Source organism: Alexandromys fortis, unplaced genomic scaffold (genome assembly GCF_014885135.2).
Source record: "Alexandromys fortis isolate MF-2015 unplaced genomic scaffold, M_Fortis_MF-2015_v1.1 scaffold_68, whole genome shotgun sequence".
Classification (NCBI taxonomy): Eukaryota; Metazoa; Chordata; class Mammalia; order Rodentia; family Cricetidae; genus Alexandromys; species Alexandromys fortis.
In genome coordinates this window covers 4,555,640-4,580,383 of record NW_026067948.1, presented here as the reverse complement: position 1 = coordinate 4,580,383, position 24,744 = coordinate 4,555,640, and the positions used below count along the sequence as shown (strand labels likewise).

The 24,744-nt window shown below is 49.4% G+C and overlaps 1 protein-coding gene across 6 annotated transcripts in view; it reads right to left on the bottom strand.

The window, feature by feature from the left end:
- The window catches only part of St6galnac3 (ST6 N-acetylgalactosaminide alpha-2,6-sialyltransferase 3), a 463,655-nt gene that overhangs the window by 392,933 nt on the left and 45,978 nt on the right, over positions 1–24,744 (bottom strand). The window contains exons 1-3 of one of the 6 annotated variants that reach the window (XM_050149445.1): positions 14,393–24,602; positions 12,548–12,667; positions 12,127–12,194 (exon numbers count right to left, since the gene is read on the bottom strand). The exons of 3 other annotated variants lie outside the window; for them this stretch is intronic. In XM_050149445.1, coding sequence (XP_050005402.1) covers positions 12,127–12,129 — 3 coding nt within the window. In that variant the 5' untranslated portion in view covers positions 12,130–12,194; positions 12,548–12,667; positions 14,393–24,602. Of the gene's footprint in view, positions 1–12,126; positions 12,195–12,547; positions 12,668–14,392; positions 24,603–24,744 lie in introns of those variants that run through there. 2 more of the 6 variants (XM_050149446.1, XM_050149450.1) reach the window with 2 other exon arrangements.

Sequence of the window (24,744 nt, the reverse complement as noted above, 5' to 3'; positions counted from 1 at the left end):
GAGATTCCAGCCAGAGAGAAGGGCTCAAGGAGAAATAGGTCAGAGATGCAAGGACAGTGCCCAGGATGAGGGGCAGCATGGTGGATGGTTCCACAGTCCGTGGACTCTTTCAGGCCAGTGTCCCCTGCAAAGGGCCCAGGTATGTTGGAAAACGGCCAGCGCAAGCTCCTTGCTGGGCAAAGACTAAAGGAAAAGGAAAACACTTGGCTACAGGTAGGTCTGTGGCTCAGGAAGTCAACAATCAGAGGCCTGAAAACAGAGGTGTTTCCAAAGACTTACTCTCTAATTGAAGGTGGAGAGAGGAAGATGAAGGAGGCTCTGGACTTTTACCTCAGCAAATGAGGGGTAGGCATACTTGCTAAGAGGTTTGCAGAAAATCTGAGGCCTGCCGGGCGATGGTGGCGCATGCCTTTAATCCCAGCACTTGGGAGGCAGAGGCAGGCGGATCTCTGTGAGTTCAAGACTAGCCTGGTCTACAAGAGCTAGTTCCAGGACAGGCTCCAAAGCCACAGAGAAACCCTGTCTCAAAAAAAAAAAAAAAAAAAAAAAAAAGAAAAAGAAAAGAAAATCTGAGGCCTAACCAGAGAAGAACATGAGAAGAAAGGACGCAACCTCCTTCCAGACTGACTCAGGAGTGAGCACCAAGGGTTCTTAAGGCGAGACAAGACTGTCTAGAGCCCCTGAGCAGAGCCAACGCTCCCTGAGCATCCATGTTTTTGCTGCGAAGCACAGGCAACATACATCTCCCTAGAAATGCCTTCCGGGTTTGAGGAAGCTAACACCACCACTCCAGAGGCCAAATCAAGGCCTTCCTTTGTAAAACGCTCCCAACTGGGAGCGCAGAGATTTTTCCACTTCTTTGCACAGCTCATGCTCCTGTGCAGATATTTTAATTAAAGTTTAATCTTCCTGCGTCTGTGCCTGGAGGCGAAGCATGTGAAGGGCAGAGTTCGCAGCCACGCGGCCTCAGACAGCTCTCCAGGTCTACCATTAAATAACCACAGTTCCAGTGGCCAGCCGAAGCCCCGCCCTCCACCCCAGTGGCCAGCCGAAGCCCCGCCCTCCACCCCACCACCGTGGTGTTCATGTTATCCCCCAACAGTTACAATGGTGGGTGCCTATTCCTGTTTCCCCCTTTCCTGGGGAGGGGCTGGCTTCCGAGAGAAAATGGCTCTGTCACTCAAGAGGGATGAAGTCAGCGGAGAAAGGCTGGAGCTAGAAGTGATTACTGAAGGCCTGGGCGCACGTGCCTCGGAGCGCCCGCGTTAGCCGTCAGCCCCTCGGTGCACACAGCAGGAAGACAAGGCAAGAAGCTTTGTGCTACTCACGGGGTCTTAGGGAATCGTCTGACAGCTTATTTATTAAATGCATTTTCATACTAATTCCCCCTGCATCCCTGCTGACCTTCAAAAAACGTTTACTGAGTGTCAAGAACCTGAAGCGCAGTGGTGGAGGGGTGTGAGGAGAGTCTCCCGAGCTTCTCCCGCACGAGTGCCTGCGGAATGGGTTCCAATGAAATACTACATTAGGTAGCTGGGCCTTTAATGGAGAGCCTAAATTAGATAGCTAGAAAATTAGAACCCAATTAACGGAGGTCCAAATTACTTTTGCCTCTGTGTATTTCTGAGAGGAATGGTTGGCGGGAGTGTAAAACAACATGAACATACTGCCAGCACTTCCCCAACGTGCCCTGAGCCCAGACATGGTTTATCTTCACCAGCCCTAACAGGAGCACTGGAGCCTGCAATAATGACCCTTAAACATCCACACTGTACAATTATATTTAATATCTGTATTTCCCGAACCAAAGCCCAGACCCAGAGGCTCTCCCAGAGAGGCTCTCTTTCAGTCTTTTAAAAATAAACTTTGGGCAGCACGCACACAGCACAAAGGTCATTATCTCAAGCCTGCTTTACGTGCACGGCTCAGAGGTATCCGTACAGTCACGCTATCGGACAACATCACGTGATCCATCTAACCCCAGACTAATCAACTCGCAAGGCTGAGATTATGTTCCCATTAAAGACTGGGCTGTCATTCCTCGTCTCTACCTATTCCCGAGGAAAGTTCAGCAGAGGGAAACATCCAGTCCAAGCATTTGACTGAGTCTGGCATCCTACAAAAGATAAGGTCGGAACTCTCATTTCTCAACGACGCCACCCACAGGTAAGCCGACCGTCCTAAGTTGCCTCCTGCTGCTGTGATAAAACACTGACCAAAACCATCAGGAAAGAAAGGGTTCCTTGTGCTTAAAGGGAAGCCACGGCAGGACCCTGGAGGCAGGAATCTGGGGGCAGGAACCTGGGGGCAGGACCCTGGAGGCAGGAATCTGGGGGCAGGAACCTGGGGGCAGGACCCTAAAGACAGGACCCTGGAGGCAGGAACCATGTAGGGTTACTGCTCATAGCTTTGTTTCCTCTGCCTCACTCAGCTCCCTCCTCCTTAAACGGTGAGCCCCACCTGCTCAGGGGTAGCCCTGCCCACCACCAATTAGGAACCAAGACAATGACCCACAGATTTGCCCACAGGCCAATCAAAGGAGGCAATTCCTCAGCTGAGATTCTCACTTCCTGGCTATGTCTAGATTTGTGCTAAATTGACAGGAACTAAGCAGAGCACCTACTAACTCTGTTGATCGTGCTTGAGTGACTTACTTTGTCCCATGAAGTTGTGTGAAATCCTCAGACATCTACCAGTCAGTGCTGATGGGTAACCAGTCAACACATGCGGCCTGGAAAGAATTAGGAGCTGCAAGCAAAACGGATAGCTCTGCAATGTGTTTGCAGCATGGGGACTAGAGCTGACTTCGCAAAGGTCTGGAAGACGAGTGCAGGCGCACACGCGCGTGCATACACACACACACACACACACGTGCGCACACGCACAACACATGTTTTAATGTCTTTAAAGCACTAGAGAGAACAATCGCCATGAATTCCACCAGGAAATGCCCAGAACCGAGCACACTGTGAGCTCTGTCTGCACAAGAGGCTAACAGGTGCAGTCTTGAGCTCGGCTGAGCATTCTCGTCACCAGGGAGAAGGGGGCATGGGCACCCAAGGGAGCACAGGCAGCCCACGCATGATGAAGCTCTGTGTCAGGCTTTCCTGGTTCTGAGCCATTAGTTCTAGGGAAGGAACACATTAGAAAAACCTTTCAAGCCGCAAACCACACATCTTAGGGAGATAGCTAATTAGAATTCACCCTTAGCTGTGAGAGAATTAACAGACATTAAATAATCATTATTTATAATTGGAGAATCAAGTTACCCAAAAGGGGGAGTGGGTAAAACTCAGATTTCTTTGCTTAATGCTTAGTTTAGAAAAATAAAAGGATATTTGGTTCTCTCAAATGATCAATAACTCATTCCTAAAGTCAGAAACCTTACTTAAAACTACTTTTTCCCTAAAAGCGCTGCATGCCTTGCTCTACAAAAGACATAACAATTCTGATCAGATGTAGCAACATGCAGGACACAGCCTCTCCTGATCGGGACCAACTCACCGAGGGAGAGGGGACCGCGCCTTCTTCCCTCTCAGGGCAACACGCTCGTCTAGGGGATTCTTTTTAGTCTTTGGATTTGTTTATTCTATTTTTCCCTAGAATTTTGGATCCTCTCTCCTAAGGACATGAAAGCCTACAGCTGCCGTAATTCACTCCTCTCCCAACAGGACCCCTCTCTGGCCAGGCTCACAGCCTGATCTTTGGGAAGCTGACCGCTCTGGGACCAAGGCAGATGGGTCAAGCCAGGACATGGGGGAAATGAGACTTTCCACATTCTCTGTACTGAAGAAGAAAGAAGGGGAGCTTTGCAATATTAGGTCTCTAAAACTCAAAAATACATTAAAAGCAAAAACATGGACATATACTATTATCCAATGTACACAGAATGGCAGAAACAGTAAGAGTAGCCCAGTGGGAGGGGAAGGGGAAACAGTACCTTTGCCCCAAAGGCTCCCTGACGCAGCAGGAAACAGCCACCAGCCTTCCAGCGGGCTGTGCCCATCCACGTGTGACAGTGGCCCACTGACGTCTAAGAACTGCACAGATAAGATGTCCAGGGCGTGCGTAAGAGGAACAGGTAATGCCGTTTAAGTTTTGTAATAATGATGCTTGATCTCAGTTCTTTATAACAACAAAGAAAAATCAAAGAATGTAATTGCCAAGCCAGGGGAGACTGGTCAATATAATAGAGCTTCCAGGCAATAGAATACATAGGCATCATTAAATGATTTATCATAGAAAAATATTTATTGCTATGGTGAGAAATCTTCATGGTTTGTGCTGTTAGGAAGAAAGGAAGTCTTCTGCCAGGTCACAGATTTATAAATGCTTTTAAAAGTCACAAAAATATAAACAGCGTTTATATTTTATATTTATATTTTTATCTCTCATAGTGTTCTTTTGTGCTCATCTACGATTGTGTGTGCACAAGCTTGTTTATATGCACATTTGTGTATACAAGCCAACATGCGTGTGTGCGTGTGTGAGCACACGTGGATACCGGAAGGCAACCTCAACTGCAGCTCCTCAGAAGCTGTGACCTTGTTTTTTGAGACAGGGTCTCTCACGTAGCATGGAACACAAGTGAGATGTGCTACATGCCGGCCAGCAAGCGCCGCAGATCTGCTTCTCTCTGTCCCCTAGCGCTGGGCTACAAGCTGAGCCACCACACGGGCTCCTGTTCAGTGTGGGGTCTGGGGACTGAGCTCAGGTCCTCCACCACATCACTGACCACTTCCCTGGATGCTTTTCTAGCCACAGACCTAACTAGATCATCCTGCAATTATATAAAAGCTGTTTTAAGTTTAATGTAGAATACTGAAAATGCCGGCAGCCCTAGTATAGCAAATCTAAGACTACTCACGGACAGAAGCGACTACCGGCAGGCATGGGTGGTGTCTGTCTAGGCTACAGTGCCTCTGTATGATGTTAATAAAGCTGTCCCCCAAAGCACGCACACACACACACCCATGTGCACATACATGCATGCACACACATGCACACACACAGATGCCCCTCAACTAATGTGTTAGTTAAGAACAAACAAAAGAGCCAGATGTAGTACTGCAGGCCTACAATCCCAGTACTCAGTAGGTGAGACAGGAGGATTGCAGTGGTTAGACACGAGCCTGAGCTACACAGTGAGTTCCAAGCCAGTCTTTACTACATACAGTAAAAGCCTATGAGAAACAAAAATCAAACGCTATGATAACGACGCTAACGAACAAAGGAAGTGCAGTCCTTGGGCACCCAGTCCTCCTGGCGTTAGCTCCCCCTTCATGAGTCTCCAGAATATTTGGCTATGGTGCTGCACTTTCAGGAACACTCTGCATCCTGTTGCTTCAGAACACTTGAAATCATGTAAATTATTCCTGGGGAATGTTTAAAAATTCATGTTATTTACTCCTGAGAGGCCGCGGCAACATCTTTCCAGACCGCACCAGACTGTTCTGTGAATTGGGGGGGGTTTAATTTCTGAGATGCACAACCCTGCTTAGTGTTCAGATCAATAAAAGGAAATGAGCTACTGCGGTTTTGCCTCCCCCATCGCCTTCCCCTCCATCGTATGCACGGTCCTGAGTGGATCAAAACTCCATTTGTAAATCAAACCAGCTTGTCTGGCATGGGAACGCAGTGAACCCGCATGCAGCGCGAGCCCCGTTCTCTGAACCTACCTCTCCCAGGCCAGAGACGAGAGTAAAAAGTCAGCCGTAAACGGGGCCCTATACAACCCCAAGCTTTATATACATGTTTTCAAACAATGTATTTTAAAACCCCCGGGTTCCCGTATTCCTAGTTTATTACTTTTATCTGTACTTTAAAAACAAAGCACTGAAGACTGATGCCCACCTTCCGTGGGTGTGTGTATACGTGTTGTGAGCCCCAGAGATCTGCCCATCTCTACCTCCCAGTGCTGGATTACAAGAGTAGAACACCATGCCTGGCTCTTTTATCTGGGTCCTATGTTTTCCTTTACTGACAGAGATCTCCCTACAACCCAAATGTTTACATTTTTAGTGTATTAAGTTGTATTTCCTTGATGTATTTTCACATTTATTTTTGAGAACGTCATACATGAACACACTACATCATGTCTATCCTGTGTCTACTCCCTCTTCCATGTGCTCCACCACCTCTCAAATTCACAGATTTTTGTATTCATATTTTTGTATCTTTATATATTTTTGTTCCACACACACATCTATACACATGTACACATGCATACATGTAATACAATACAACCTGTTGAGTCCATTCAGGATTGCTGTGTGTTTGTATGCCTATTTGTGATTGGCTAGTCTACCAGGGGTCATTAACTACTTATAGTTTCTTCATACAGGGATAGGGACTTATGAGAATCCACACATGCGCGAGCACACACACACACACACACATGCCCACAGATGTTATCGTTGTCCTGGTCTTGTGTAAGCAACCACACTGTTGGGATTTAGTGACCACAGGCTACCCCATAAGCAGCCTTCCTCCATGGTTCCTGCCCTGGCTTCCCTCAGGGATAGACTGTGGTCTGAAAGGGTAAGTCGGCCACGTAAAACCTTTCCTTGCGACGTTGTTTTAGTCAGTGCTCAAGAAGAAACTGGGACACGACTGAGCCCTACCTCGGTCTTCTGCCCTGTGAAGGAGAAATAGCCGAGTGTCGAGAATGCTCACACCGCAAGCAGACAGCAAAGGCGGCCGTGTGAGCTGTAAGTCTGGGTGACTGCACAGACAAATTCAGAGACCTGGGAGCCGTGCCCTGAAGATGTCTCCTGCACTTAACAGAGCCGTCGCTGTCTTCCGCCAATTGACCCGGGCAGCTGTCAATCTCCAGGAACGTATCAGGCCACCATCAGTCCTCACTAACCGGGTTGCCATTGGTTTGTTTAGCCAAAGCCTCGCACTGTTTGAGACACCGATGAGCATGCTAGGGCTGAATAGCATGGAGCAAAGTCAAACTAAGAGAAATGCGCAGAGCCAGCGTTCAGCGCTGTGTGTCCCAATGAAGGGACACCAAAGGAGACCGCGACTCAGGGCTGGGGTGAGCCAGATTACACAGCAGCTCCACATTCCAGAAGGTGCTTGAGCGTGTCAGCAAAGCCATCCACAACGTCAGTTCAGACATCAACCCTCCGTCCAGCACAAGGTGGCGAGGGTGAGCTCTGGAGCAGTGTGAGGGCCCGAGGTTTTTTTTTTTTTTTTTTTTTTTTTTAGGATTTCAGTGGCGGGTGAAGTGAAGAATCAGGTGTGCAACGTGACAAAACCATCTGATTGAGTTGCTCTTGGGTGAGGACGCTCTGACGGAAGTGGCTAACAGGAAAGGCACGCCCCAAAGGCCTGGCAAAGGAGGCCAGCCATGCCAGAGGCAGCATGAGCTACAGTGAACATTTGTGCCAGTGGGGGGCGCTGTTGCCATCAGGCCAGGTTCTCAGGTTGGACCCTGCTAAACAAGTGACCCCAAACTGAACAGCGAGGCAAGTGTGTGACAGAGACCAGGAGGGTTTACCAATCTGAGAACGGAAGGTCACAGATAAGCAGGGACAATGGACAGGATGACCCCCAGGGCTGCTAGACAAGAGTGGGAGAAGTCAGCGGGAACTCAGTTGTGTTTCCTACAGATGCAGACAGATTTGTGCAAACACGTCTGCCGGTTTCTACGCACGCGTATTTAGATTGGCATGCACACACATTGTTTTGTCAGAGGACAGCAAGGAAGCAAGCACACCCGGGCCCAGCACGCACTTCCCAGTATTAGCCTCCAGGAGAAGGGCCCAGGACACTCTGGAGAAGGAGGAAGTCCAGATCCACAGCAGAGGCACGAAACACACCACCTAAGCCAGCGGTTCCCTACAGTGCAGAAACCTGGCGTGCTCAGAAACAAAAGCCACCCAGGAGCATGAGAGCCAACAGAGTGACCTCCGGGGGCCAGAGCGAGGAGCTGTTAAATGAAATAGGTTTGAGTCTAACCTAAAGAACAGAAGGTGTCTCTGTGAATCCACACTGCTGGAAACAGACAGTCAGCTAAGGAAAGAGATGAGAGAGAAGACATTTGCCGTGCGGGGACATGCCAAAAAGTCTGTATGGCACTGGGCCCCTAAGAAGGGGGCGGCTCCTCACTCCCCCGGGGTAATAACACAACAGGACATCAGACGGGAACTTTCCGGGGCTGGGGGACACACACTACCTTAGACAGGTGACCAAGGCGATTCCAGCAATGAGAAATTACAATGATGGCGGGGACCCTGATTGCAGGATGGGATCAGAGAGGGGTTCTTACCCATGCTCTCTTCCTCTCAAAAATCCATTTCCCCAGTCTACTCACGGGAAAAGCCGCAGACAAACTCCAACAGAGCAACATTCTCCCAAATGCCCGACCAGCACTGTTCAGAGCTTCAAGGTCATCCAAGGCAGGCCACGGCTAAGACATTTCCACCGCAGAAAGGACCCTACAGAGACCTGAGCTCCGGTAACGCACGGCACGCTGAAGTGGGTCCTGGGACAGACACCAAGGAAACTGAATGAAGTCTGGAATTTTATCCAAGTATTGCAAATGACGTCAAGAACGAACCAGTAAAGGGTCACTAGCTTCAATACGTGTGCTGCACAAATATAAGACATTAGAAGTGGAGGTTACTGGGAAAGTAAGTATCACTTCTACAATGCGTAAGTCTACAATGGACCTACAATATAAAGTTTATTTAAAACAAAATAAATTGTGAGGGAGGGGAAACGTATGACTCTCGCAATTCGATAAATGATTAGCAATGGCGGGGCTAATAGTCATGGGGCTGCGGATGTTCGGTAAGCAGCTCAGCTTGCAATAGTCCTAGACATAACCATGTCCAGTCCGAGTGGGCGGGCAGGAGAGTATCCTCGTGTCTATGGCATGCCCTCGGAGCAGACGCTAAGGCACAGAGTAGGATCTTAAAATGCCTCCCACTTTGGGGACTTCAGCTGAAACATCCCAAGTTTTCCCCAAAAGCATTACTTTAAGAGTGACGAGAGTGCCCTCTTGTGGTAAGAACTGGGAACTGCATGCAAGGTGCAACCCCTGTGCCAAAACAGGCTTGACCCTCACTCAGTTGGTCCCTAGTCTGAGTTTTCTCCTCTTCGTAATCTTGGTGGTCCGACAGAGAACACCCACCCACATAGGTATAGGGAAATTCCGGTGGGAAATGAATAAATCCATCCTCAGGCGTACAGGACCAGGTTCTGATGCCCTTAAGTCATCCTGGACAGCAGATCACAGGTGGCCACCACGCCATCCCCCACCCAGACCCCACTAACTCGGGAAACCAGGAGGAGGAAAGTTCTCACAGAACACACCGAGATGGAAAAAGTTGCCCACTTTTGGGGGGACCCCATCTTTGAATGACAAAAATAAAAACAAAAAAAAATCCTGAAAGCCGGAATCCTACACCACAGAACAGGAAAATGAAGAACACTCCTCACCAGGCACTAAGCCAAACAAAGACACGTTTCTCTCATGTAAAACACACCATTTACTCAAGCAAGCAACGCGACAGTAGCTGTACCAACAGCAAAACCAAAGAGTTCTACGACGAGGGGGTAGGAAGCGAACCCCACCCCAAGGGGCATTGAGATGGGCGGGAGGGACTCCCACCAGATCCCTCCCCAAGCAGGCTCTCTGGATGCTGATGCAGGGATTCTAGCTGTCATCCGCTTACAGGAGCCACCCCTGGCTCACAGATGCTCTCCCGCAAGCCCTAGAGAAGCAGCATTATGGAGGATGCAACTTACTTTAGATCGTTCTAGAAAAGGACACCATCAGTGTCTATCGGGAGTGGGCAATTTCGGATCACAGCCGAATGGTCAGCCGAAAAGACATCCCGAAGATATTCAAAGAAACGCAATTAAAGAAGGGATGTTTCTGCTAGTGAGGGGGCTCGCTGAACAGAGTCCCACCCCTGGAAGTCACCTGATCGGAGGAGACACCCAAAGCCCAAAGGTTGTCCTCTGACCTTCACACACACCCGGAGCAGGCGTGCGTACCTGTTCCTCCACGCAATAAGAATTGTAATTTCTTTTTTATTTCAAAGACAGGAAGCAATGTCACTCTCCAGCAATCAGGACAAAGTGAAAGGCACATCAATACTGAAGGCCTGAGGAAAGAGAACTAGAAACAGCTCCAGGAAAAGCCTGGAAGGTTCTCTGCACCCCTGCACAGACACAGCATCCCCCTACACAGACACAGATGATGGTGATGTTTTCTCAAAGACGATAATGTATCTGGCCAGTAGACTATGAAAAGATGCTCAATACCATTATCCCTGCATAATCCACGTCAAAGTCACAGCGAGACTCTGTCACACACCAGCATGGCTGTGGCTGTGTGAAACTGTATCCCCAGACCCAGTTAGTAGACGTGTCAGATGGGACTTCAGACTCAGCTTTGGGCAGGGATGGGGACCTCAGACTCAGCTGTGGGTGGGGATGGGGACCTCAGACTCAGCTGTGGGTGGGGATGGGGACCTCAGACTCAGCTGTGGGTGGGGATGGGGACCTCAGACTCAGCTGTGGGCAGGGATGGGGACCTCAGACTCAGCTGTGGGTGGGGATGGGGACCTCAGACTCAGCTGTGGGTGGGGATGGGGACCCTCAGACCTAGCTGGTAGACATGTCAGAATGTCTTCAGAACGTGCATATCTCGAGACCCAGCCAGTCCTTCTGAGAACTCTAAGGTAATATTTAGATAACCTTCCCCATGACCAACCCCTCTCCCTGAAGTTCATGATGGCACAACAGAATTTCATCTTTGGGGTCCAGATAAGGGCCACTAGCTGTAAGAGAAAGGAGACAGAATTGAAGGTGCAGACACGATCTAAGAATTAAACCGGCATCAGTGAACCATCCAGAGCGTCCAGCAGACGTGAGATACAGCAAATCCTGCTGCCCAAAAGTTGACGCCAGGCTTCCAGGTCTCGCAAGTTCAGAATTACACATGATTGCAGGCCTCAACTGTTTCTTCCGTGATGAACATTGTCCCGCATGTCCTCCTCGATGCAAACCCCACAGAAGCCTGCTTCTCAACCTTGGGGGGTTGTAAAGGAGGTTCCACTCTGAGCACTGCCAAGGGCTGTGGGCCTCTCAGAACCGAATGGTGCTCTACAGACAGCCTTGACTTGTGTCTGGAGGAAGGGTTTAGAAGGTGTGTCTCTGGGATGGCTCGCCCGCCTCCTGCCCAGACCCGGCATTTTAAGTGACAGTGACCTTCATGAGCCACTGTCCAGCCAGTGGCTGTCAGGATCTCTGGATCAACAGCATCCTTGGAAAAAGAAAACGCCAGAAACCCAAGTAATCATTTAAGAGATGCCAAAGCCAAACAGACAGGAATAGCAAACACCTTCAAGAATATGAACTTCCCGGGAGATATTATTTACACACTCGGTCATTTCTTTTTCTCTTTCTGTGGCTCTCAAAGAGGATTTAATCCTCAGACAATTTCTCACTCCCAGAAAGACAAAGGAGCCCACGGTGGGAAGAAAACATTGCTCCATGAATCAAATCCAACACGGCTCGTAAATCACAGCGGATTTAAATTTGTGTCTTGAGTAACGATTGGAAGGGGTGCCATGGCTGAAGTCAGGAGGCCCGGGTTCTTACCTCAGCCCAAGAACTGCCGTGTAGCACATCCTTGGGCCTTTCTGGGGTTACTCACTGGTCCTACAGACCATACCTCGGCTCCTGTCTAGGACGCTTGGTAGCTCCACGGCCCCATGCACATGGCGGAGCTCTGGGCATTCCACTCTCGTGTCCCTGACTTTCATTAAGTTGGTAACACTGGCCTGACCATCACCTGACAGCCTCAGCCTGTCTCAGCGGCTCTAGCAGGAGATGGCTTCCCCACAAAGCAGGGTGACCCGGAGGCCCCTTCCACCTACTCCACAGAACTGAATCTGAATCCTCACTCACGTCTGCTGCTGCAGGGATTGCTGGTGTGAAACACAGCCTCTCTGGGCGTCGTCCCTAGCCCGTCGCCCTCCCCTCTCTGCAGTTTCCGGGTACCGCAGCCCTATTCCTTTCTCTAGTTTCTGGATAGCCTCTTCTATCCTCCCCCCCATCCTCCCCCCATCCCACCCTCAGCACAGTGCAGTTTCCAAGTACCATAGTTCCATTTCCCTCTCTGTAGTTTCCAGGTACCGTCTTCCACAGAAGCCTCTGGAACTGGAACCCTTTGGAAGAAAGCCAAATTAAAACAGGGACAACACGGCTTCCTAGCATTCCACCCTCAGGACAGAGGAAGTGGTTGACTTTCCCCAGGGCTGACCCAAAGCAAACTCAGAAAGGACAAAGCCTCATTGTAAGGTCCCCTGGCCTCTCTGGAAGCACAGCCTGGTTCCTGCTCTCCCCGATGGAAAGAAGAGCCACCTTTCCTCTCTGTCACCTGCTCTCTGTGTGCTGGTGACTCCTAGGGCCACCTCACTCTTAGAAAGGCCCAAAGGCTAAGAATGCCAGGTCGGAAAGCAGGCTGGATGGGTGTGAAGGTGTGGGCAAATGTCAGTGCTGAGGGCTGAGCTCAACCAACCTTGATCATCGCGGGCAGAAAGAAGCTGAACTGTAGCCAAGATCGTCCCAGACAACCACGCAGCTACTGGTTCCCGGTCTGCTGCACCCACAGGTCACCAGGAGACCCTCACAGGCAGCTCTGCAATCAACAGAGGACTTTCATTGCCATCACCCTGACAACTCAGAGGTGGGGCTCTGACTGCAAGTGCATGCCGTCTACAGATGTCCAAATTCACATACAAGATATTGTCGCCGTGTCCTGCCAATGCACAAGCTGAGCTGAGGGCAAAGCCCCCAAGCACCGCGCCACAGGAAGCTGGGGGAAATTCCCACCACATCCGAAGACACCAAGATGCGGATGTGGTAAAGAGAAAACAGGGCTAAAAGTGCAGGGAGCTACTAAGGCAGAAGCAAAAGGGCAGCCCGGGGAGAAGAACCAGTCCAGCCTGAGAAGTGAGAAACCTCATGGCCAGCCCTGCTCTTAGGTAAGAACGGGAAGCCCAGTTCCTGCTCTTGGCCTTGCTTGACACCATGAAGAAGAGGGTCGGCAGGAACAAAGGGGGAAGGTTAAAGAGGAAAGTTGATGTTGGCTTTCACACTAGGTGCTGGGCATAAAAGCAGCTCACCAGGCCCGGGACTGGGGGAGATGTCCTACTGAAGCCACAGAGAGGCTCTTAGAGGGGCACTTGAGGATAGGAGGCCCCATCACAGGCTCATGAAGAAGTAGAGAAAGGCCCCACCCTGGTCCTCGGTCAGATGAAGACACCAGCCAGGCCATCTGACTGAAGGGTTTGTTCTGTTTGCTGTAGTTTCCTGAGCAGGCTTTGTTGTTGACTGTTGATTGTTTTCCTCTCTTTTGGCTCTTTTTTTTTGGGGGGGGGGTTGCTGCCACTCAGCTCCCAAATAAATCACACATGGAGGCTTATTCTTAATTATAACTGCCCGGCCTTAGCTTGGCTTATTTCTTGCCAGCTTCTCTCTCTCTCTTTTTTTTTTTTTTTTTTTTTGTATTTTCCACAGAAGAAAGTATTTTTTAATTGATTTTATTGAGCTCTATATTTTTCTCTGCTCCTCTCCCTGCCTCTCCCCTTCAACCCTCTCCCAAGGTCCCCATGCTCCCAATTTACTCGGGAGATCTTGTCTTTTTCTACTTCTCATGTAGACAGATCTATGTAAGTCTCTCTTAGGGTCCTCATTGTTGTCTAGGTTCTCTGGGATTGTGGTTTGTGGCCTGGTTTTCTTTGATTTATGCTTTAAAACCATCTATGAGTGAGTACATGTGATATTTGTCTTTCTGAGTCTGGGTTACCTCACTCAAAATGATGTTTTCTAGCTCCATCCATTTGCCTGCAAATTTCAAGATGTTATTTTTTTCTGCTGTGTAGTACTCCATTGTGTAAATGTACCACATTTTCCTTATCCATTCTTCAGTTGAGGGGCATTTAGGTTGTTTCCAGGCTCTGGCTATGACAAACAAAGCTGCTATGAACATAGTTGAGCACGTGTCCTTGTGGCACAACTGAGCTTGCCAGCTTTTCTTAAATTATCCCATCTGTCTTTGGCCTCGGGGCTTTGATCTTGCTCTATTCCTCTATACCTTTATTTGTTTCTTACTCTGTGTCTGGCTGTGTAGCTGGGTGACTGGCCCTGACATCCTCCTCCTTCCTCTCTTGTTCCCTGATCCCCCCCCCACACACACACACACACATTTCTCCTCATATTTATCCTCTCTGCCTGCCAGCCCTGCCCATTTCCCTCCCCTGCCTCGCTATTGGCCGTTCAGCTCTTTCCAGGTGGTTCAGACAGGCACAGTAACACAGCTTCACAGAGCTACACAAATACCACATAAAGAGAAGTCACACACCTGAAATGATATTCCCCAAAAAGGTTCCACGGGGAGCAAAGAGAACAAGGGATCTTCCGTGATTCCTCCCAGCTCGAAGGAAGTCTGGCCATAGCACTCACGGGGTCCAAACAGCAGCCAAGGAAGGTCACCATTAGAGGACTTCTGGGAGAGATGCTTCTCGGAGAGTGGGACTCTGAGCGGTGATAGGGATGGTGACAGCTCCCCAGTAAGAAGTGAATGAATGAGGGGCCGTGACAAGAGCAGAGGAAGGAATGAACCACTCCCGCACAGCTGCCCCTGGCTGCACACCGTAGGTGCTTGGGTGGCAGGACTCCTGAGCAACACTGAACGCAGGCTTGGAAGACAGTGAACAAGACCAGCAGGCCAGGCCAGCGGGGCAGGAGTGGTAGGCATGGTGGCAGTTTAACACTGAGGGCTGGGAACTGGGAGGTAGGCTGGCAAACTGGCTGTTCCAAGGACACACGTGGTCTTAGGAATGATCTTAAGGACAGGGACTTGGTTTCACATCGATGAGGCAAAGGCAGAGAAAATGAACGATCAAGTCAGCTGCCAGGGTACTGTTCATCTCAGGATGCACCCTGACATCCTGTAAGGAACAGAAAAGGGGCATAGGGAGGACCAAGGAGGAGGAAGATAGAGGAGGAGGACGAGGAAAATTGGAGGAGGAGGAGGGAGGATAGAGGAGGGGGAGGACCCAGGAGCCAGGACAGGGAGGGAAGACAGAGGAGGAGGGAGAGGATCCAGGAGGAGGAAAGGAAGGACTCTGGAGGGGGACCATATAAGCAGGAGGAAAATTGAACAGGAGGACAGAGGAGGGGGAGGACCCAGGAGCCAGGACAGGGAGGGAAGACAGAGGAGGAGGGAGAGGATCCAGGAGGAGGAAAGGAAGGACTCTGGAGGGGGACCATATAAGCAGGAGGAAAATTGAACAGGAGGACAGAGGAGGGGGAGGACCCAGGAGGAGAAAGGAGGACCCAGAAGGAGGGGGAGAATCCAGGAGGGGAAGACCCAGGAGGAGGAAGGAGGACCCAGGAGGGGGGCCATACAAGCAGGAGGAAAACCGAAGAGGAGGACAGAGGAAGAGGCAAGGTGGAGCGTGCATTTTGTTGAAACTTGTTCCGCATGGGTGTATCCTAAGGGTCCATACAGGAAATGAGTTTAGAAATGGGGTGACCACACAACCCCTCTCTGGAAACATTTAAATGTTCTGATTTGTCCTGTAGATAAACAAACAAACAAGCCATGTTTAATTCTGCCTGAACCTGCATCTTCAGCTCTTTTCTGACAAATTTGTTGGGTGCAGGGGCATGGGATGAGGCAGAGTACCTATTAGAACTCACCGGGATGGATTATAAAATTGCTGTTGAAGAGAAAAGGAAAAAAAAAACACTTATACACTGGGAAGAAAAGATGGATATGGGGGAGGGACGCTCAGCAAGAACTTCACTAGGGGGACACGAGGAGGGAGGCAGAGGCGAGGAGCCATCAAAGTCACAGAAGACAGAGGATGGCAGGAATCCACTAAGACTCCTCAAGAACATCTCAGTCAAGAGCTGAGCCCCCTTCAGGGAAAGCATAATGAATGCTAACTCACTTCTCCGTGCCTCCCACCTGGCCGCAGTGAAGACAGGGCAGTTATTAAGAGGAGGACAATCCTCCTTTGACAAAAAGAGAGGAGTTAAGGCTTCAGACGGGCCCCATCGCAGATCAGCCCTGCGATCGATCCTGAAGGGATGGGGAAGGAAGGTGAATCCGCAGAAGCAAAGAGAAGGAGTGCGGGGGCGGGGGGGGGGGGATTAAGCCTTGTTTAACGCGCTGGAAGCAGAAAGGACATCTCCCATCATTGATGTCCAAAGGCACCCAGGCCCTGCACAGACACAAACTGCAGGCATCTCTTTGCCCCACTGCTTAGCAGTTTGTATTTATTAAGTCACCTTCGTGGCCTTTGGATGGCCACACACACACACACACACACACACACATACACACACATACACACACATACACACACATACACACACATACACACACACATACACACACATACACAGGAAACAGGAAGTCAATTGAGACACTGGACAGTATCCTGAGCATAGAAAAACTCAAAGCCCACCCCCACAGTGACACACTTCCTACAACAAGGCCACACCCACTCCAACCGAGCCACACCTCCTAATAGTGCCACTCTCTATGAGATTATGAGGGCCAATTACATTCAAACTACCACAGACCTCAAAGTCAGCCATCAGGAAGAGGCCAAGAGGCTGAGAAGCCAGCCTGGCATCACCGCCCATCTCCTCACTGCTACTCCAAGCTGCCCAGGCAGTGAGCTGCTCTAGTCGCCCAGGCCACCTCTGTGGGCACCTTGGGAGTGAGAGGCTCCAGGCCCTGATGAGCTGAGGCTACTCACTTGGTAGGAAAGACCAACTACTTCCTTCATACAAAAGCTACACACTGCTACTAGGTGGCGATTCTCCTTTCCAAAGGTTTTTATCTCAGGATGGGGTGGGCTGAAATTCACTGAACTGTCTGAAATTGTCTGGAAACCATACAGAGGCAAAACCCAGGGCAGCACTGGCTATTATATTCCAAGGGAACAGGCCTACAGATTTTTTTTAATGTTTTAAAGTATTCTGCTGGGACATCCCTAAGGGAACCATGTCAGGAAAAACAGGGGTAGTGAGATCACCTATGCTGTGGTGTGCCTGCATGCCCATTTCAGATATGCTGTAGAAAAATCTGTGCACAATGGTGCATGCACGCAAAAGTGCACACACATCCACACATACACCTTGGTGGAAAGCCTGCATGGATCCTGTTAGCCAAACACCGTTGCTATCACTTAGTAGGACTTTGAAAAATAACTTAGCTAATGGGACTGCCAAACGACTGGAGAGAAATTGCCTGTTCTAAAAGCGCTATAAAAATTCTCTTCTCTTTGAGAACAGAAGACAAGCCGGTGGAGAGGGAATTACTTTTAAAAGAAATCTAAAGTTAGTTTAAAACCCTTTTCTGCCAAGATCCATTAACCGCAAAAATAGGTTCCTTCCCAGGGCCCCAAAGCCTGCCATGAGTAGCGGGCAAGTTCAATTTCCCTAAAAACTATTTTCAAAGGAATCACTTCATCACTAGCTTAGACATCTAATTTCCCTGTGATAAGGAAGTAATCCTTCTCCCGCCCTCTCCCACTGGCTATAGGCCAGTCAGCACTTGGAAGCTCAAGGAAGGAAGTCTCAGCAGGGGAGGCAGGGTGTTCGTGGACCTAAGCCTCCTTGTGGACCCGAAACCGCCGGGTCCCAAAGCTGCTATGAACAAGGACAAGAAAGGAAGCGAGGCATTTGACCAGGACGCGAGGTCTCTACGGTAAGCTCTGCTCATGCGGTCCAACACACAGCTGAGGCTAACCCAAAATATCACCCCCGCTATGTCTTTAGAATGACTGTAGGTGCACAGATTAATTATTTAAGATAAATATGAGCAAAAGGCAAGAAAGAGAGTTTTGTTTTATTCCTTCTTGTTGTTTTGGGGGTTTGTTCGTTGGCTTGCTTGTTTGTGTGTTTCTTAGACAAAGTCCAGGTAGATAGCCCAGGCTGGCCCTTGACTCCCTCCCAACCCTCTTCCTTGCCCTTCTTCATGCCGGGATCATCAGCTTGTGTTGTTGTGCCTAACAAAGGTTTAAATGGAAAGCAGTCTCCAGGTGGTTTCTGTTGTGGTTTGTCTTTGGTTTGCCGCTAATAAGCCTAATCCCGACAATCTGCAGGAGAGCAAGTGTTAGTCTCCAATGCTTCTCTTTCTGTAAAGAGTGCATCCTATCTCTCTGGTCAGGGCTTCACTCCCTCCTCTGACTGTGATCTTCTACGAGTTCAGACGACTAAAGAGCAGATCACAAGACCCTCTGTGGGACCCTGCCACCTCAGCATGGCACAGATGGGTTCATCTCTTCCATGGGAAGCAGACAAGAGAACACCTCTGTGATCCAGAGGAGGGGACAGCCTTGGCACCCCCTCCACCATAGGAATCCATGCTGTGGCTAGCACCATGAAACATGAGGTGCCAGCTAACAGACATGCCGTGGACATGCCCTGGTGGATACCATCAAAGACCCAGTGTCCACCCGGAAACCACATTTTCAGGCTGACATACCCCCATGTCCCCACCACTGCCAAATGTGCTCCATCCCAATTAACTTGTCACTAGCTACTTAAGGAAAAGTGTCTTGGATACTTAATATATGCAAGTTACCAAGTGAGGAACAAGACTAAACCCCTTATTCCAGAGTTTTGCTGTGAAGTAGAAAACAGAAATACATAGGCAGTTCTGATGCAATCTGACATCTATATGCTAAAGCAAGCCCAAGGCACCAGGGGCACAGCTAAAACCAGGTAAGAGGTACGCAGGAGCCGTCCTGTGGACAGAGCAGCAGGAACCAAACCAACCCCCTTCCGACTCCATGTAGTCTTTTTCTGGCTAAATAAAAGCTGGCCTTCCTTTCGGGGCACTGCAAGGACAGTCCCAAGCCAAAGGGGACTGAGTCGCCCACACTGCTGATGAGAACACCAGGCAGGCAGAGGGCAAAACTTCTCCTTGCTCCAGAGAGCTCAATGCCTACTCCATGGAGCACCAGATTAATCTCTCTCACCGTGGAAATCAACAAGAGCTCAGACAAGAGACAACCGGCAGGGGAAGCACGCGTTTCTAGAATCAGAAAAGCAAAAGTAAGCCAATTATATCGTTCAAGAGCCTGGACTGCAGGAAGAGGTGCCCTGCGATTCACACCATGGTTGTCAGGTACATCTAACACAGGCACTCGGCAGAGCTGGAGGAAGAAAAGCTGCCCGTGGTCTGTTCTGTCTCACACCTCCAGACAAAAAAGACAAAGCCCAGGTTTCAGAGCCACAGCTGCAGACAGGGGAGAGACCCGGAGGCCAGAAAAGCGTGTCCGTATCCAAACCAGAACCAGAACCCAGGTCCCGCAATGCTCTGTGAACACATGTTCCCCTCATCTTCCCGAATCCCAGGTCTGGGCACTAGGCAAGGACATATTCGGGAGAGGTATCTATTTCCTTAGATCTTTTTTTAGTATCTCTTCCCAACTTGTAGAATTTCTACCAGAGGAAATGCAGACTGGTTTAGTGGTTCTTGTTGCCTTCCCAGAGCAAGAAAGCCCAAGGGGGACTCCACCAGAAAGGAGAGAGCCCTGCCCTAAATGGCAGCTCCTCCCAGCAAACAGTACATGCCTACAAGAGATAACGTACGTGTTTATATGTGCCTGGATGTGCGTGCCTACATCTGTAAGAGCACATATGCACACATATGAATGACTAGGCACTATGTATGTGTGAGGGGCCTATGGGTGAGCATGTCTGTATACAGACACAGGCATTAATGTACTCATGTTTGTGTGACTGGATGTATAGATGTTTATGTTTGAAAACTTCACAGGAGGAAAATGAAAGAAGACACCACTTTCTGCCACCTTCGCAGAGCGATGCCCGCAGAGCTGACAGAGTCCCCTTGCCTGGCGGACCTTCTCACTGCAGCTGAGAGGCGAGAGGCCACTGTGCTAACAAGCAGCGAATGGAAGCCTGAGGAAGCAGGCCTGAGAAGCCGAGCTCAGCTGCAGCAAATGGAAGCCTGAGGAACCAGGCCTGAGAAGCCGAGCTCAGCTGTAGCATAACGCATGGCCCTGAAGCTCACGCTGCCTGTTTTGGTTTACTTTCTAAGGATGTTTTGTTTTCAATTGTATGAACACATACATGTCTCCCTAAGGGTATGTGCACATGCGTATAGGTGCCAACAGAGGCAGAAGAAGGTGTCAGATCCCCTGAGCTGGAATCACAGATGCTTGTAGGTGCTGGGAAAGGAACTCTGGTCCTCAGCAAGATCAGCATGAGTTCTCGGCCACTGAGCCATCCCTGCAGCCCTCTGTTCTGGGAGACTGGGTCTCCTGTAGCCTAGGCCGGCAGTGAACTCACTCTGTAGCCAAAAATGATGCTTGAATTCATGAGTCTTCCAACTCCAGGCATACACCACCACCAATCCTGCCTCCACGCTGTTGTATTTATGTTTCATTGTGTGTGATGTGTGTGTGTATGATATACATGTGTGTATGACCATGTGTGTGAGGATGGGCACTTGTATGATGCTTTGACATGTTGGTGGAGGCTGAAGGACAACCTCAGGGGTCAGTCCCCACTTCCACCTTGTCATTTGCTGATGTACTGTGAACACCGCGCTCGCTGGCCCATGAGTGTCCAAACGTTCTCCTGTCTCCACCTCCCATCTCCCCATCAGGGCTCTGGGATACAGATCCATGCTAACGCACCCATCTTTATGTGGGTGTCTGGGGATTTGAACTGGGGTCCTCACAAGAGCACAGCAAGCCGTTTATCCCCTGTGTGTCTCCCCAGGCTCGCGCAGCCTCTATTAAACACTGTCCCGAGACACCTCACCATCTCTGCGCAGAGATGCTTGTGATGGAGTCATTGCTGCCACCTCACCAGGACAGGTGATCCTGTCTAAATGCTCAGAAATGTTCCCATCATGAATGTCTTTTGAAACATTTCAGAATGTGATTTTTACCGGACAGACAGATTTTTCACAACAACAACCACGCACTTCATCTTTCTTTCATTGGGGGGGGGGTGTAAAGAAAGGGTTTCGCACAGAGATCACAGATCATTCTGACCTCAAAGGAGTATCTGTGAGAGAGACAGCGAGAGTGAGAGTCAGGGCGCAAACATTTCTGCTAGCACTGACAGGCCTCCTGGCTTTGGGAACGGGGTTAAAACCCTTGAGAAGACTTTCACCACAGGGAGCGCCATCTTGAGCCCATGGTCCCACACATAGCTGGATCCTGTCATAGGGGAAGAAAGGCAGCGGTGGTTTTCAGCATACGATAATCACTACACACAGACAAAGGACTGTGGAACCCCCAACCTCCTCTGGGATGGAGTGGGGAGGACTTTGTTCTGCTATTCTCTGCTTTAGCCCCGCATCCTGAGCTCCCGTAGCATTTGCTTAGACCCCCACGCCCCTGCCTATTTCATGCATACTGCTATTGCTCACCTGGTCACCTGACTCTCAGAAACATGTACCCACCAACACGCATGGGCCTTGGACATGTGCTTGGAGTGAGACTCACTGGCATGCAGTTGACCCCCAAATCCCCAGAACTCCCCAGACTGAGGTGTAGGAACAGCTAACAATAGAAGAAGACAACTAACAAGGGACACCCAGGTGTCCTGGACAGACAAGACAGAGAGGACCAAGGGCACAGAGGGTTTGGCCAGGCGGTCATCTAGCGGTGTGTGGCTCTCTCCTCCACACACAGGTGAGCAGGAGGCTGCAGAGGTGACTGTAACATCAGGGCTCAAAAGGAGGGCAGGTCTGGCTTCCGGTTCCCATTTCCTGACTCTAGAATCGAAGCTGCTACCAAGACAATCTGAATTTTCCTTTCTTACAAAGTCCTGACACCACGATCCACTATAAATTTAAAAATCAATTAGCTCTGACCCCGTGAATGATACAAGGATCATGTTCCTGTCAATGACGTTAGCATCATTCTTGTGATTTGTATGAAAAATGCCATTTCTAAAGCTTGAGGGTTTGTTAGAGTTTGAATAAAAAACTCATAGGAAGAACTTAGAGACAAAGACTATAATTCAAATTCATCCTAACCAAGGGAGTGGAAAAGAAACCACTTTTTGAATATCCAAACTCTTTCAAAGCAGCAACCGGTTTCCTAGACGAGGCCAGTGGTGCCGCAGAGCCCAGGACCAGGGGCCTCTTCCAAGCTCTGCTGCTTGGCCGACTGTGAAAGCTACTTATGGGTAGGAATGTTCTCGGGTTTGCTCGCCGGGAAGGGATTTGGGATGCACACAACCCCACACACAGTGGATACTACCATTGCTGCTTTTTCCCTCTCTGTTCAAAAGAGTCATGGTAGAATTAGCTTGGGATCCACTGACTCATAGAAAATACCACATAATAAGATTAAAATTGAGTTTGTCAAAACCCTCCCACGTTAGCAAGCCCTGGAAACGCTTCTATGCGTGAGCTGCACACCAGTGAACAAACCATCCACTGACAACAAAACTATTCTGTAGGAAGTTTGTCTCCTGACAGAAATAAACACATTCTAAACAGCAATTGACGAGGCTCACGCCATAGACTGCACGCTGGGAGTCTGGTCTCTGGAAAGCACACTTACAAATGGCCTGCAGCTGTCTCTTTACTGGCACTTTGCAAGGAACAGAATAAACTTCCAAAGCAAAGGAGCTGTGGTAAAAGGCACACAGACCTGTTGGTTGTGGGTGGTGCCACTTTCCCGGCCTGCCACAGTGGACCGCTCGTGCTCCTTAGGAGCAAGCAGCAAGCTCGGGTTTTTGCTGAGCTGATGTTGAAGTCTGGGTTTTGCCACTGAATCGCAGAATCGAGGGCACAACTCGAAGAGAGCACACACCACGCCTCCTAAGGTCACCTCTGCGCACTCTGCACCACAGAGGGACGTGTGTCACGCTGGAAACCAGTTCTACAATCCCAAGGTCAGAGTAGAGGCCCCTGGGTGGAAACAGAGGGCACGAGAGAAAGCAACTGCATGTCACTGGTGTGTGTCTGTGCTACTGCACCTGCCAGACAGAAGCTCTCAGGAGGAGGAATTCTGTTCCGGTGACAGTCCGCTATGAGTCAAGTTCCTCCCTGGATGCTCGGTTTAGAATATGGTCTAATTAGAGGGGAATAGTTTGTAGAAATTAAATGAGTAGCCAAAAGGTCATGCTGAGAAGTGGCCTGGTCAGCAAAGGGTTTCCCACAGAAGCACAAAACCTAAATTTGACCCCTTGCACCTACATTAAAAAAAAAAAAAGTTGGGTTAGATCTAAGGAGATATCTCAGTAGTTAAGAGCCAATACTGATCTTGCAGAGGACCCAGATTAAATTCCTGGAATCCAGAGGGCAGCTCACCACTGCCTGTGCCTCCACAGGCCATAACTCCCTCTTCTGGCCTCCACATGCAGATGATGGCATTCATACAGGCAAAACACCCATACACATAAAATAAAGAAATAAAAATTTTAAAAGCTGGATGTGGTGTCAATACATAGAATCTCGATAGACAGGCAAATGACCAGATTACTAAGAATTTTGTGTGAGGGACAACACACAATGACAGCTTGTTGTGTGGAATACACGGTCTCATAGCAAAGACCCATCAAACAGAGTCCCAGAGGTGGCATGTTCTGAGCAAAACGAGTTACAGTGGTCACCCTCTGCGGGGCCATCAGAACCAGCAGTCATGGGTGCCCACCGCCAATGCAGAGAGAGACATAGCCAGGAAAGCAGTCACTGAAAATGCAGAAGCCAAGAATGGGATACAACCATGCTATTCCTATCAGCAAATCCAAACAGGACAAGAATTAGAATACACTGGCAAGGAATATCAGCGGTACTGGGTGTGGCAGATGGACCACACAGCTACATTCCTCTGCTGCCGCACAGTAGATGACACCTGCTCTCAAACAGAAAGGAAGGCCAGGACTATCATGCCGTCTGAAGAACGTTCTGCTGTGAGTTTGAGTGTCCCACCCCATTAGTCAGACCACATTCCTTCTTCAGCATGTTACAAGGAAAGGGGCGTGATTCCACCACACCTGGCACGACAGAGGGAAGAGTAAACCAAAACCAATGGGGCGTCAAGAAGCATGATTAGCAAGGTGGTCCTGTGATGATGATATGTATTGCTTTCATTGGCTAATGAATAACGCTGCTTTGGCCTGTGGCAGGGCAGAATATAGCCAGGCTGGAAGAGATGTTAGGAGTAGGCAGAGTCAAGGAGATGCCATATAGCTGCTGGAGAAGGCAGATACCATGTAGCTGCCCAAGAAGCAAAAGGTAACAAACCATGAGCCTTGTGGTAGAATATGAAATAATAGAACTGGGTTAAGATGTAAGAGCTAGCTAGAAATACACTTGAGCCATGGTCCAAACAGTGATGTAATTAAGATAGTTTCTGTGTGATTATTTGGGTCTGGGTGGCCAGGAAATGAATGTGCAGTCTCCTTTTACATAATGGCACCAATGTGGGCCAACTACATCCACATAAAACCTGAGAGAGCTTGGGAAGGAATTCTAGACATAAAAGAACAGAGTTAAGCACAGCTTCTTGGTAGCAGCACTTTCTCAGGTATACCCTGTTTGTTAGAGGCAAGCAGAGGTGCAGCTCCTTTATGAGAGGCTTCCTAACTCAGTGTTAGCAGCAAAAACTTTACGGCTTCTTTAAGAAACAGCAGCTTCCTAGTTCGTGCTGGCAGCATGAACTCTGACTCTTTTGAAAGGTCTGCACTTAAATG